At 37.5% G+C, this 12,937-nt stretch overlaps 1 protein-coding gene across 1 annotated transcript in view; it reads right to left on the bottom strand.

The window, feature by feature from the left end:
• Nucleotides 1-12,937, bottom strand: part of TAOK1 (TAO kinase 1) — a 153,748-nt gene that overhangs the window by 19,180 nt on the left and 121,631 nt on the right. The window contains exons 15-19 of the mRNA XM_082860880.1: nucleotides 12,621-12,749; nucleotides 8,420-8,623; nucleotides 6,358-6,597; nucleotides 3,251-3,463; nucleotides 2,176-2,358 (exon numbers count right to left, since the gene is read on the bottom strand). Of these exons, the coding sequence (XP_082717006.1) occupies nucleotides 2,176-2,358; nucleotides 3,251-3,463; nucleotides 6,358-6,597; nucleotides 8,420-8,623; nucleotides 12,621-12,749 (969 nt within the window). The remainder of the gene's footprint in view (nucleotides 1-2,175; nucleotides 2,359-3,250; nucleotides 3,464-6,357; nucleotides 6,598-8,419; nucleotides 8,624-12,620; nucleotides 12,750-12,937) is intronic.

The following is a 12,937-nucleotide window of genomic DNA, read 5'->3' as shown; positions in this document are numbered from 1 at the left end:
ACTGTCTTTGTAGCCATCATTTAAATGGCTGAATAAGATTTTATTAAGTGGCTTGGCCATAATTACTTAATTATATCTCTATCTTAGATGGTTATGTATTTTAAACCATTATAAACTATGCTATAATTACCATATTTAGCATCTTGCTTTTCCTATATTTGGATTTCCTTAGAATAAATTCTCAAACACTTAACATTTCCAAAGTACAATATATACTTCCAAAGGGAAGAGATATGGGGACATATGTATATGTATAACTGATTCACTTTGTTAAAAAGCAGAAAGTAACATACCACTGTAAAGCAATTATACTCCAATAAAGATGTTTTATATACACACACACACACACACACACACACACACACACACACACTTCCAAATTGCTTTGCAAAATGCATTAACAATATATGAGAATGCCACTGCACCTTCACCAATGTGTATCAGTTTTATGCCCATATTTTACTAGGCTCTGTAGAACATACAGGCTTGGTTCATATAGTGAAATAAGATTGTACCTAAGACACTAATCAGCCCTAACTCTGAACCACTAGGTGGAGCTAAAAATACAAATACACAGTCCTACCCCAGTATCCTTGGGGGAAGGGTTCCAGGACCATTCCTCAGATACCACAATTTGAGGATGCTCAAGTCCCTTATCTAAAATAGTGTAGTGTTTGCATATAAGCCACACAGATACTCTCATACTTTAAATCACCTCTAGATTACTTACAATACTCTATACCATGTAAATGCTCTGTAACTAGTTGCTGGGGGCATGCAGCAGATGGCAGTTTTACTTTTTGGAACTTTCTGGAATTTTCTTTCCCCTAATACTTTCAATCAGAGGTTAGCTGAATCCATGGATGCAGAACCCACAGGTATGAGAGGGCTGACTGTAAATAGTACTAATATTTCTCTCACAACACTATAGGGAGTTTTCATTTTAGTGATAATTTTTTGAAGCATAAGAGACAGAACTTTAGGTTGAATTTTAATAAGCAAGTTGGAATCAGACAGATTTATGAAATCTGTACATGGGACAAACTAGATTTTTCTCAAAATTTATATGTGTTTATATCTTTCCCATCTTGAATGAGAAACATAAGTGAGACAATTTTTAGAGGCAAGAACCTCTTGAAGAAGCCAGTAATGAGAGCTATGCCAGAAGAAGAGTAACATCTTATTTAGGTGGGTTTTTTTAAGAATGTATTTTTTAATTTAATAAGGAATTCTATTTTTATCACAAGAACTGCAGGAAACAGAGGAAAATCTATGCAGCAATGGTCTAGAAACCATGACAACTTTTATTAAGTTAGCCAAGTACTAACATACAAAAGGATCAATGAAGCTAAGACTATCACCTGTTGGGAACTTATGGCTCAGGAATTCTGGAACATAGCTCTGAATCCTAGATACAATTATATTCTACTACTTCTCATGGCAAAACTTTCCTCTTTATCTTTCAAAATCTAAAAATCTTCTGTCCATCAGTCTTTCCCCAAAATACACACACACGCACACACACACGCACACATGCACAGCTATAATACCTTAAAGGATGGAAAGGAAGTGAATCTGGGGATTTTAGTTCTATTCTCTAATATATCTGGCAAAGAATAAGTGAAAAAAGAGAGAAAGAAAGAAAAAAAGATACATCTAGAAGTAACATTTTCAGCTTGTGTAGAACTGGCTTTACCTTCTGTCCCCTAGTACTCTTCCACCAATCTGTATAGTTCCAGGCCCAGGATAGAAGAGTAAAGTATATATTCCAGATCCTTTGCCCCTGCCTCTCTCAGGCAATTACTAAAGTTCTTTTTCTTCACTATCCAAGTTTTTCTCCAATCTCTTTAGGTAGAGCTAGGTACACAAAAAAAGTGAGGAACATGGAGCCAGAGCTACTCTCTCACAATTCAACTGTCTTCACATAACACCACATCCTTCCTCTAGCAATTACTACTTAACTACATTCCTCTGATGTTTACAATTCATTAATTATAATAAGGTTTATTACTGAAACAATAATTTTAAAGAAAAACACTACCAAAACCAGAATTAAGGAAATATGGTATGGTGAAAACAATCTAACGCCACCTCTGTTAATATGAAAATGTATTTATAAAATGTTTCTGATGAAGGCAAATACTAGCACAATTAACTTCCTTCTATTATCTATACCTTTTGTTCTAAGAGTGCCCTGCGGAGGGAGACCCTCTGTTCAAGTTCCCGAAGCTCTCGATCATGTTGTGCCTCAGCTTGCATCTTGATTTTGCTCTGATATGCATTTAACAGCTCCAGTTCCTGCTGCAGCTGCATCTTTAAAACCTGGCACTCTGCTTCCTGTGCTTCATCCAAACGCAGCTGAAAGAGAGGAAAAAACCCAGATATATCCTACTGTGAGCTATTTACCCATGACCTATGGAAAGGAGGTGTGAGAAAAGACAGACAACTCTTTTGTAGGATACACAATTGTTCTCTCTTGTATCTTGGAGTAAACATCTCTGAAAAAGGAAGGCACAGTAACCAGTGATGGTAATATGAAGATAAAAGCTATTATAATCTATTAGGAGGATGCCTGAATAATTATATTTTTCTTAAGAAAAATCTAGAATCTGATTAGCTGATGTAAGACTCTCAATCTCTTCTCTGCAATGGAAATAACTACAGAACAGGGACCAGCAAACTATAGCCTCCAGACCAAATGTGGACAGCTGCCTGTTTTAATTAATTAATTTGATAGTCCACTAGTTAAGAATGGCTTTTACATTTTAAATGGCTATATAAGTACCCACATAATTATCCTCAATTTTGTATCACGGACTACAAAACCTAAAATATTTACTATCTGGCCCTTTAAGAAAAAGTTTGCAAAACTCATATAGAAAATATTTTGTATTTGCCTTCACTAAAATGTGACCATTTGGATCCCCAATACAGTACTACTTTTTGTTCACTGCTTAACAAAGCTGCTGCTCTAATCTTCCTATACCGTTGGGATATGTGCTGAACACCTGAGGCAGTGGCAGGGAGCCTATTTAGAACCTCATGACTAAATGTATCAATGAGAATTCTATATAAATCATGCCTACCTCCAAGCAATGCAGAGAACAGGAAAAATATAGATAACCACCACTATTTCTCAAGCTGTAGGAGAGCTATCACTTCCAACCAGTATTTTAATTGCTGGGATTTCATTCAGGTGGTGGGATGAAAGGGGCACTGAATTTGTTTTGCTTAAATAAAATGAACTCACAGCTTGGGTGGACAGCATTTCATTAATGCTGTGGTCATACTGTTCAGCCAAGATGGCTAACTTCCGGGTCTGCTCCTCCTTGAGACGTTTCAGAACAGCTTTGTGCTCACTCTTTGGTGTAGTCTCCAGTAGGTGATTTCTTAATGCTTTGTACTGTCTGGTTTGGATTTTGCAGGTGTCCTGAAACTGCTTTTTTATTTGGAGTTCTTTAGACTGGGAAGGAAAAAAAAGATGTATATAATTTTTAACATATGGCATTTGTTATACCTTATGCTTATATGAAAATAAAGGCTACTAGGAGACGAGGAGATGAAAAACAAAAAGGTCAGACCGTAAGGTTGCAGGTACAGTACTTTTCCACTTGGTTATTAGGTCAAACCATTGCATTCTATGTATTTTTGTAACAAAATCTCTAATTTAAAACATTAGAATATCAAGAACCTTACTTTTTTCATAGGACTTCAGGTCATACTCATTATTTTACTAGTACATTTAGTTACAAGTAAATTTTTTTTATAGATTTTTTTGATGTGGACCTTTTTTTTTTTTTTTTGAATTACGCGGACCTCTCACTGTTGTGGCCTCTCCCGTTGCGGAGCACAGGCTCCGGACGCGCAGGCTCAGCGGCCATGGCTCACGGGCCCAGCCACTCCGCGGCACGTGGGATCTTCCCGGACCGGGGCACAAACCCGTGTCCCCTGCATCAGCAGGCGGATTCTCAACCACTGCTCCACCAGGGAAGCCCGATGTGGACCATTTTTAAAGTCTTTATTGAATTTGTTACAATATTGCTTCCGTTTTATGTTTTGGTATTTTGGCCATGAGGCATGTGGGATCTTAGCTCCCGACCAGGGTCTGAACCTGCACCCCCTGCATTGGAAGGTGAAGTCTTAACCACTGGACCGCCACGAAAGTCCCAGTGGCACCACTCTTAAATACTGTCCTTGGTTAACAAAATTCTTCCAAGTTAGCCAGGAATGGGACAATGACATTTAGACATTCTCTTCTACCTCTGTATAACAGCCTCTATTCTTTTAAAAGTTTTTATTTTTAAAGCATTGTGCCAAGAAAACTAATTATTCCACATCACTAGCCTAATGAGGGAAAAAGAAAAGCTCCTTGAGAAATGTTTTTTCTATAAGAAGAGTAATACTTGTACCAAGAATAAACTATATCCCTCAATGTTTGACTCAAGTGAAAGCAAGATGAATGTAAGTTACAGTTGTTTCTACTCATTTAACACTGACAAAACATCATCTGGATGCCAGATGAAGAAACAACAGAGCAGGCGTATATCCAACCCATTCCATAGACATAGTACCCCAAACCCCCCACCCCAAATCCTAGTCAAATTACATAAGTGCTAAAACTGAAGTCCCCCTACCTCCCTTTAAAGTCCTGGAAAAAGTTGGAAGAGGCAACCATTACTTAGGTAAATAAAAATGGATAACTTGGCATTAAAATCAAGTCAGTTTTGTTCAAATTGAGTAAGCAGATAGAAATATATAACTAAGAGGAACATGATGGTTTTCTTCCCTAGTAAAGTAACAGAACAATCTCCTTTATGGAAAATCTTGAGCTCATCTGTCATCAGAAGGAGACATTCTATTCTAAATCTGACTACAATTGTGAAACATTATTTTTTGCCTCACTTTTTGTATAGTATCTGTGAAGATTACACTAGTATTTACAAGCTTTCAAACTGAAAAGGCAAAAACAAAAAACAGGAATGGTTAAACATCAAACAACTCTATGCCAAGCCCTACAGAAATGCAGTCATATTAACTTTATGGTATGATGATAGAAAACTAACAAGTTTTCAGTCTGGTTTATTTCTGGGTGCTGCTGACTTTAAAACAGTCATTAATTTCACAGACATGTTATTTAACTAATCTTTTGGTGGGAAATTGTCTATTCTACAGCCAAAAGAGTATATACCTCTCCACTACAAAGACAAAATAAATTTGAAAAATCATTATGAATTCCAATTTTCTAAGCAATGACTAATGAAGATTATGTGAGTAGTCAACATAAGCTACTCTGTAAATGATGTTAATTAGCTGTTTGGAAAACAAAGTGAAATTTTACTCAGGTTCACAAGGAAAGGGTAAAAACATCTTAACTTTGCTTCTATACTTTTGTTCAAGACAGCTTGTTTGAATGGAGTTGAGTGGGAATCAATAGGTACCATTCGGTGCGGTGTAGCTTCTAGATTTTGACACAGATTACCCCTGTGAATGAATTTCACTTCACTCCAGGACAGTTATTCAGATAAGGGGGTAGGGTTTTAAAAGAAAATACTGTGTTGGGCTTCCCTGGTGGTGCAGTGGTTGAGAGTCCGCCTGCTGATGCAGGGGACATGGGTTCATGCCCCGGTCCAGGAGGATCCCACATGCCGCGGAGCGGCTGGGTGCGTGAGCCATGGCCAATGAGCCTGCGCGTCCGGAGCCCGTGCTCCGCGACATGAGAGGCCACAGCAGTGAGAGGCCCACGTACCACAAAAAACAAAAGAACAACAAAAAAACAAAACATACCCCAACTACCACGCCATGGTCTCACCTACACTTCCAAATACATAAAGAAAATAAGCAGAATGGGAGTAACACTGTGGTGATTCCACTATTCCTCTTAAGATAAGCACACACAATGAAGGGAGAGGGGGTAAAAAGGCATTTTTTTCCATTCACTGGCTTCTGTACTGACTAGGAATTTACTGTCTTTTTTGGATACAAATCACACTAGGAGCAAATAAGATTCCAAAACTGTATTACTTGGAACAATAAAGAGAAGCCAACAGGTTAGTTAGCATGTTGACGTGTAGACTGTAATGTCAGTATTGGACATTTGGGTACATTAAAATAAGAACTTTGATTCTTATTTATGGCATTTGCTACAGTTAAATTCTTTTCGGTACTCTACTGAGAAATACACGAGCAAAAGTCTGTAGCTACAGACACTCCATGTCAAAACTAATTAAACATGCTTAAAATGAAAAGAAAAAGTTTATTCAATTTCTTTACGACAGATTTCTGTCTTAGACTTTTACTGCTTATATGGATGCCTTTTATCCCTATTCCCCTTTGTCAAGAAGCTTAGGCTAAAGGTACCTTCAGACTCTTAGGCTGTTGTCGAACCTCCATGACATGCTTTCGCCTTAGTTCTCGTTCTCTTCGCTTATTATATTCCAGCTGGTTAGTGAGCTCAGTTTGATGCTGCAGTCTGATCAACTCACAGCGCATCTTCTGAATTGTGTTGAGGTGGCGGAACTCCAGTTCTTGCATGGACTCATGCTGTCGCAGCAGCATGGCGTGCTCTAAGTCCTTTTGAGTCTGTCTTTTATTTAACTCCTAATCCATAACACAAAAGACAAAGGTATAATTTACAATGCTAGGGAAAAAACTCCTAAGAAATAGATTAATCAGGAAGTAGATGTAATCCTCAGATTCAATAATGACTGCATAGTAAATATTAGATTTTATGACCTTTACAGCAGTAAATGGGCAATTAGTAGCACCAATTTCCTTATTCTATTCATTTACTATTCATTAATACTATTTTATGCAATAAGCTTAAGACATAGCAAATCTATCTCAGTAGGCTGAATGTCCTTCCTTCTTTCTTTTCTTTCTTTATTGTTTCCCAATTTTATATCTGAAGAGAACTCCTAAGCCATTCTTTGAATTTCTTCAGAGTATCCTATTCAATTCTATTACAGGCAGTATACCCAGCACAGTATAGTGAATAAGAACATGGATCTGGCTCTGCTACCTATGAGCAGTCCTTGGGTTAATTGTTTAAACTCTCTGTGCTTCAGTTTCATCACTTTTCAAATGAAGATAATAATATTGCTATTTCACAGATTTAATGTGAGGATGAAGTGAGTTCACAAATGGAAAGTTCTCAGAACAATACCTCACACATGCTGCTCAACAAATGTTCTAATTCTTTTTTTTTTTTTCAGATTAAAAAGAACAAGCATAAAACACACACACACACACACAGAAGTCAAACCTACCCCCTTTGCCCCTGCAAACCCCTTCTCCAGAGGCCAACAGTTTGGTGCAAATGCTTCCCAACCTTCCCCATGCTTATCGTGAAACATCTATTACACAAAAACATACAGTTTTAAAAACTGAATAACATACATTATAGGCATATAATGTGCTTTCTTCACCTAACAATATAATGGATATACATCCAGATCAGATCAGTATATACAGATCTTTTTTTTTTTAAGTTTCATAGTAAGCTTCTGCTTTGCAATACCATAATTTTCCATTTTTTGCTTGATAAAGAAATTTTCATTAAATGTTTATTCATGATGCATCATATAATCATGTTATTATTTCTTTAGGATAGAGTTCTAGGAGTGGATTTGATAGATAAAAGCATATCTATCAATATATCAGTATCAATTTATATTCTTAGCAACACTGCACATTTCCCAATGCCACTACTAGGATTCAATGTTGCTAGTCTTTATATTATTTAATTGATGCAACTGTTTTAATTTGAATTTATTTAATTATTAGTGAATTTGAACAATTATGCTATACTTGAAGTTTATTTTAAGCCACTCTTGTAAATAAATTAATCTGTGCTCACAGGTATCCCTGATAGTGAGAATATGTTTTCACTGGCATAAGAGTTTCTACATTTGCTCAATTAATAATTACATGATTATAAAAAATGTGTTAAATGGTAACACATACTTAATGGCACCCATTTCAGTTCAAAAGGTATAAAGTATCCAATAATTTTATGGTATTTAAAAATGAACACCCCTCTCATTCACAGATTTAATATGTATTTAATAAATATTTATTGAATACCTACTATGGGCCAGATACTAGGGGGATATAAAGACCAGAACAAAACCAGTGACTTTAGAAAATTTCCATTCTAGGCAGGACGAGAAACTTACCCCCAAAAAGTGTGTATGTGTAAGAGAGAGAAGTGCAGAGAAGAACATTTAGAGAAGAAGGATTTGGACATTAGGGAAGGCACTTCTGAGGAGGTGGTATCTGAGGAGAGACATGAAGGGAGGAAGCAAGCCATGTAGATAATCTAGGGAAGAAGAATTCAGGCTGAGGGAGGTACAAGTGCAAAGACCCTGAGTCTGGGAAATGACAAACATACTTTCAGGAAATATTCTCGTTTCAAACATACCTCCCTGACAAGGTCCTGTTCCAAGTTATGGCGCCCAAGTAACATTCTTCTCTTGAAGCGACGGCATTCCAGCTCTAGGTATTGTCTCTGACGCCGTAGAAGATTAGCCTCTTCTTCTGCTTGGAAATGCTGTATATTCTCCTTCTGCTTTGAAAGCCACTCCTGTTTTTCTTTTTTTGGGGTGCTCTGATTTTCATTCAGCTCCTGGCAACATAAAAAACAACTCAGTTCGGGCTTCCCTGGTGGCGCAGTGGTTGAGAGTCCGCCTGCCGATGCAGGGGACACGGGTTCATGCCCTGGTCCGGGAAGATCCCAGATGCCACGCAGCGGCTAGGCCTGTAAGCCATGGCCGCTCAGCCTGCACGTCCGGACCCTGTGCTCTGCAACGGGAGAGGCCACAACAGTGAGAGGCCCGCGTACCGCAAAAAAAAAAAAACAAAAAAAACCAAAACTCAGTTCAAAATACATAAAAATTAATTGCATGAATATATCATCTGGTATTTGGTGCATTTAAATAAAAGTACTTAATCTGTGTCCTTTCTAATGCTCAAGGCAGGGCAATGACCTTAAGGAGGTAGGTAATATTTTCCTTTTCTTGAGTTAACCGGTGAAGTAGGACAGGAAAGAGAAATGTATGCTAGAAAACATGCATACCTTTTAGCTTTACACAGCTACATTTATGATGGTTACTAGCTTTAAAAGAATACAATATTGGTAAATGAAGTAAAACACATCATTCTTTAAATGCTTCCCAAGAAGGGACATAAGGCAGTGCTTTCAGGTAAAAATTATTTATATGAATTAATATTAGGGCAAATATACATCTAATGTGTCACTTCTTGGTTTCTGACATTCTAAATATTAAGTTTTTGGCAAAATTATGGATAGACTCAGTATAAAAGACTTAGAAATTAAATGGAAAATCAACAAAACCATGGGAGAATAGAAACCCTTTTTATGAATCATATTTAACTAAACAAATCAAAACCAGTGCTTTTCTATAGCATTTAAAATATCACCTTCCACGGTCCTGTGGACACAAGGGGGGGGAAGGGGAGGGTAGGAAGAATTCGGAGATTAGGATTAACATATATACACTATCATGTGTAAAATAGAGAGCTTGTGGGGAACATGCTATAAAGCACAGGAAACTCAGCTCGGTGCTCTGTGAAAACCTAGATGGGGGAGATGTGGGGGGCGGAGGTGGGAGGGAGGTCCAAGAGGGAGGGGATGTAGGTATACATATAACTGATTCATTTCATTGTACAGCAGAAACTAACACAACATTGTAAAGCAATTATACTCCAATAAAAAAATAATAAAAGTGAAAGTATTACCTTACATGTGGTACATATATACAATGGAATACTACTCAGCCATAAAAAAGAATGAAATAATGCCTTCTGCAGCAACATGGATGGACTCAGAGATTATCATACTAAGCAAAGTAAGTCAAAAAGAGAAAAACAAATACTATATGATATCACTTATATATGGAATCTAAAATATGACACAAATGAACATTATCTACAAACAGAAACAGACTCACAGGTATAGAGAACAGACTTGCTGGTGGTGGTGGGGAGGGAAGGACTGGGAGTTTGGGGTTAGTAGATACAAACTATTACATATAGGATGGACAAACAACAAGGTCCTACTGCATAGCACAGTGAACCATATTCAATATCCTATGATAAACCATAATGGAAAAGAATATGAAAAAGAATATACATATGTAGAACTGAGTCACTCTGCTGTACAGCAGAAATTAACACAACATTGTAAATCAACTATACTTCAAAAATATATATATATTATCTTACAAACTATCTAAATGAAAATGCATTTATATTGGGCCAGATGAGAACACTGACAATGCGCTCAATGAGGCAAACTCTAGGATGATAATTAATACTAATATATCTTCAACCTAAAAAGCAACAATGTTGCACAGTATATAAATAAGCCATCTTTCCTAGGTATAAGATAATTTTTCAAAGACTACTAACCTTATGGTCCTTCCCCTGGTTTTCAAGAAAGAGATCAGTTCTTTATAACTTTAGTTCATAAGATATACAAACACATAAAAAAAATTTTAGTAGTTCTAAACTTAAGGGTATATGTGTACACACACTATGGGAAGAGAAAGGGCACATAAATAATCACCTGGGTATATTTTTCAAAATCTTTTGCCAGGGAACTTCTCCACTAAGATTCTAGTATATCCCTTCCTCTATGCTAAAAATGATTGTTTTAAATGAACTCACACACATAAATACACACTAATTTGGCTTCTAAAAGAAAACGAATTTATTAGCTGGACTACCTGTTATATGCTTAAAGGATTACCTAAAGCAATGCACCCATAAAACTAAAATCTCATTTCACTGGGAAACGGATCTGTAAAACTGCATTTTGTTGGATATTTATTTACAGTTGGGGACCTATTTACAGTCTTTTCAAACCCAATGTGCCAATATAGAGTTTGGCTTTTGTATTACAGTCACAGGAATATATTACAGGTTATAACCTTTAGAGTTAGAAAAATCTTTTCAATGAAGCTCAGTTGGCAGCGTATATAGAGCAAGCTTTTGTGCCAACAATATGTCAATAATAACATTTAAATAAGTGACTATAAATTCCTACACAAACAAAAGCATTACTAGCAAAGAGATTACTATTATTTTATCAAGACCAATTAATTTATCAGTGCCCTAATAATTAATTACATGGACTAAAAATTTCAGTCAATCAGTCTGTAAAAGGGGGTCTAAATTGAGACATATCATTTCTCTCTCCTGACTACTATCCTGAATAGTTACCCCCTTTCAGAAACTGCCTTGGAACAATCAAGGTGTTCTTCAAAGTCAGACTACATCTGCTTTTAAAAGAAGTTCAAAAATGCAGCACATGGAGAGCAAATAAATATGAAATCGTGGAATCGTAAATAAATAATCAGCATGTTTTGCTATTAAAGAAAATGTGATGAGCAAATATGCCTCTTATCCTTACTCTATGAACAAATTATTGTAATCTGAGCCAAAAGTAAGAAGGAATGGTCTAAGTTTTTCTTTTTTTTTTAATATATTTATTTTTGGCTGCGATGGGTCTTCGTTGTTGCACGCAGGCTTTCTCTAGTTGAGGCAAGCAGGGGCTACTCTTCGTTGCGGTACACGGGCTTCTCATTGCGGTGGCTTCTCCTTGCAGAGCATGGGCTCTAGGCGCGTGGGCTTCAGTAGTTGCAGCACACAGGCTCAGTAGTTGTGGCTCGCAGGCTCTAGAGCGCAGGCTCAGTAGTTGTGGCACACGGGCTTAGCTGCTCCACGGCATGTGGGATCTTCCCGAAGCAAGGCTCGAACCTGTGTCCCCTGCACTAGCAGGCGTATTCTTAACCATGAGCCACCAGGGAAGCCTGGTATGGTCTACTTTTAGAAAAAGAAATGTGTGGCTTCCTTTCACAGCTCAAGTATATTTTTGGGGGGACTCCCTTCCTCCCCAAAGTAGCGGGGGCTGGGGCAGGAAAGGGATGCTGCAGGTGACAATGAGGGCCTGGCCTCACCCTCCCTCTCTCAGCTGCCCCTGCCCTGCCAGTGCCCCACCTCGGCATTGTGGCTCCCCTGTAACCTTTAATCTCATCTGTCTCGAGGGGAGCTCTGTCTGTCCGCATTATTTATTGCTACCCCTGCCTGGTCTCTTGCCCCCACACCTGGCCCCAGGGCCTGTACGGAGGGACATGAAATAAATGTCCTGAAGCCCAATACCCGTCTAGATCCTGATGATTTCAGACCCGTCCTTGGGGAGCCTGCCACCCGCCTCCTTGCCCTTTCCTGGGTCCTCAGGGATTCTAGCCCTGAGCCCAGGCCAGCCGCCCTTAAGTTGCTTCCACATCGATCACAGCTCAAGTATTTTATTTCTCGTGAGTCAGTTATTTAGTAAGTGCATACGAAAACTATTATAAATAAAATAATTTATATTTTTAGGAGATGATTCTTTTTAGATCCTACTCAATTGAAGATATCTGTTGAAGAGTAACTGTTGAAGAATAACTGATTAAAGTTTGCCTTCATTCAAACTGGTAAACATTTAGTGGCCACAAACAACAGAAGAAGAATTTATCCTAATGGTTCTATGAGTCAATCAACATCAATAGATAAAATCAATAAGTAGACAACTGGCGTGAAAATTTTTATAAAATAGATACCTCCTTAAGCTGTTCTTTTCGAAGTTTATATTCTCTTTTCTGGGACTCCAAAAAGCTGTTTAGTTCTTTCTTCTGTTGGGCCTGAATATGTTGCTGAAACTTTTTCTCTTCATTGGCCATCACTTTAGCCTATGGGAAATTTAAAAAATGGATCAAATTAGTTAAGTAGATTCAAAGCAACAGTTTAATATATACCACTAAGGATATTTTTACCCTTAAGAACATAAAATCAGTATAAGCATTACCAATACCAATTACTCAGCATCTTATTATTTGAATTTCAGAGAACCAGTAAAATGGAACTCATCTTAAATATG

This window comes from Leucopleurus acutus (genome assembly GCF_964270905.1).
Source record: "Leucopleurus acutus genome assembly, chromosome: 19".
Lineage (NCBI taxonomy): Eukaryota > Metazoa > Chordata > Mammalia > Artiodactyla > Delphinidae > Leucopleurus > Leucopleurus acutus.
Note: the sequence above shows the minus strand (reverse complement) of the source record. Positions and strands in the feature narration are given on the sequence as shown.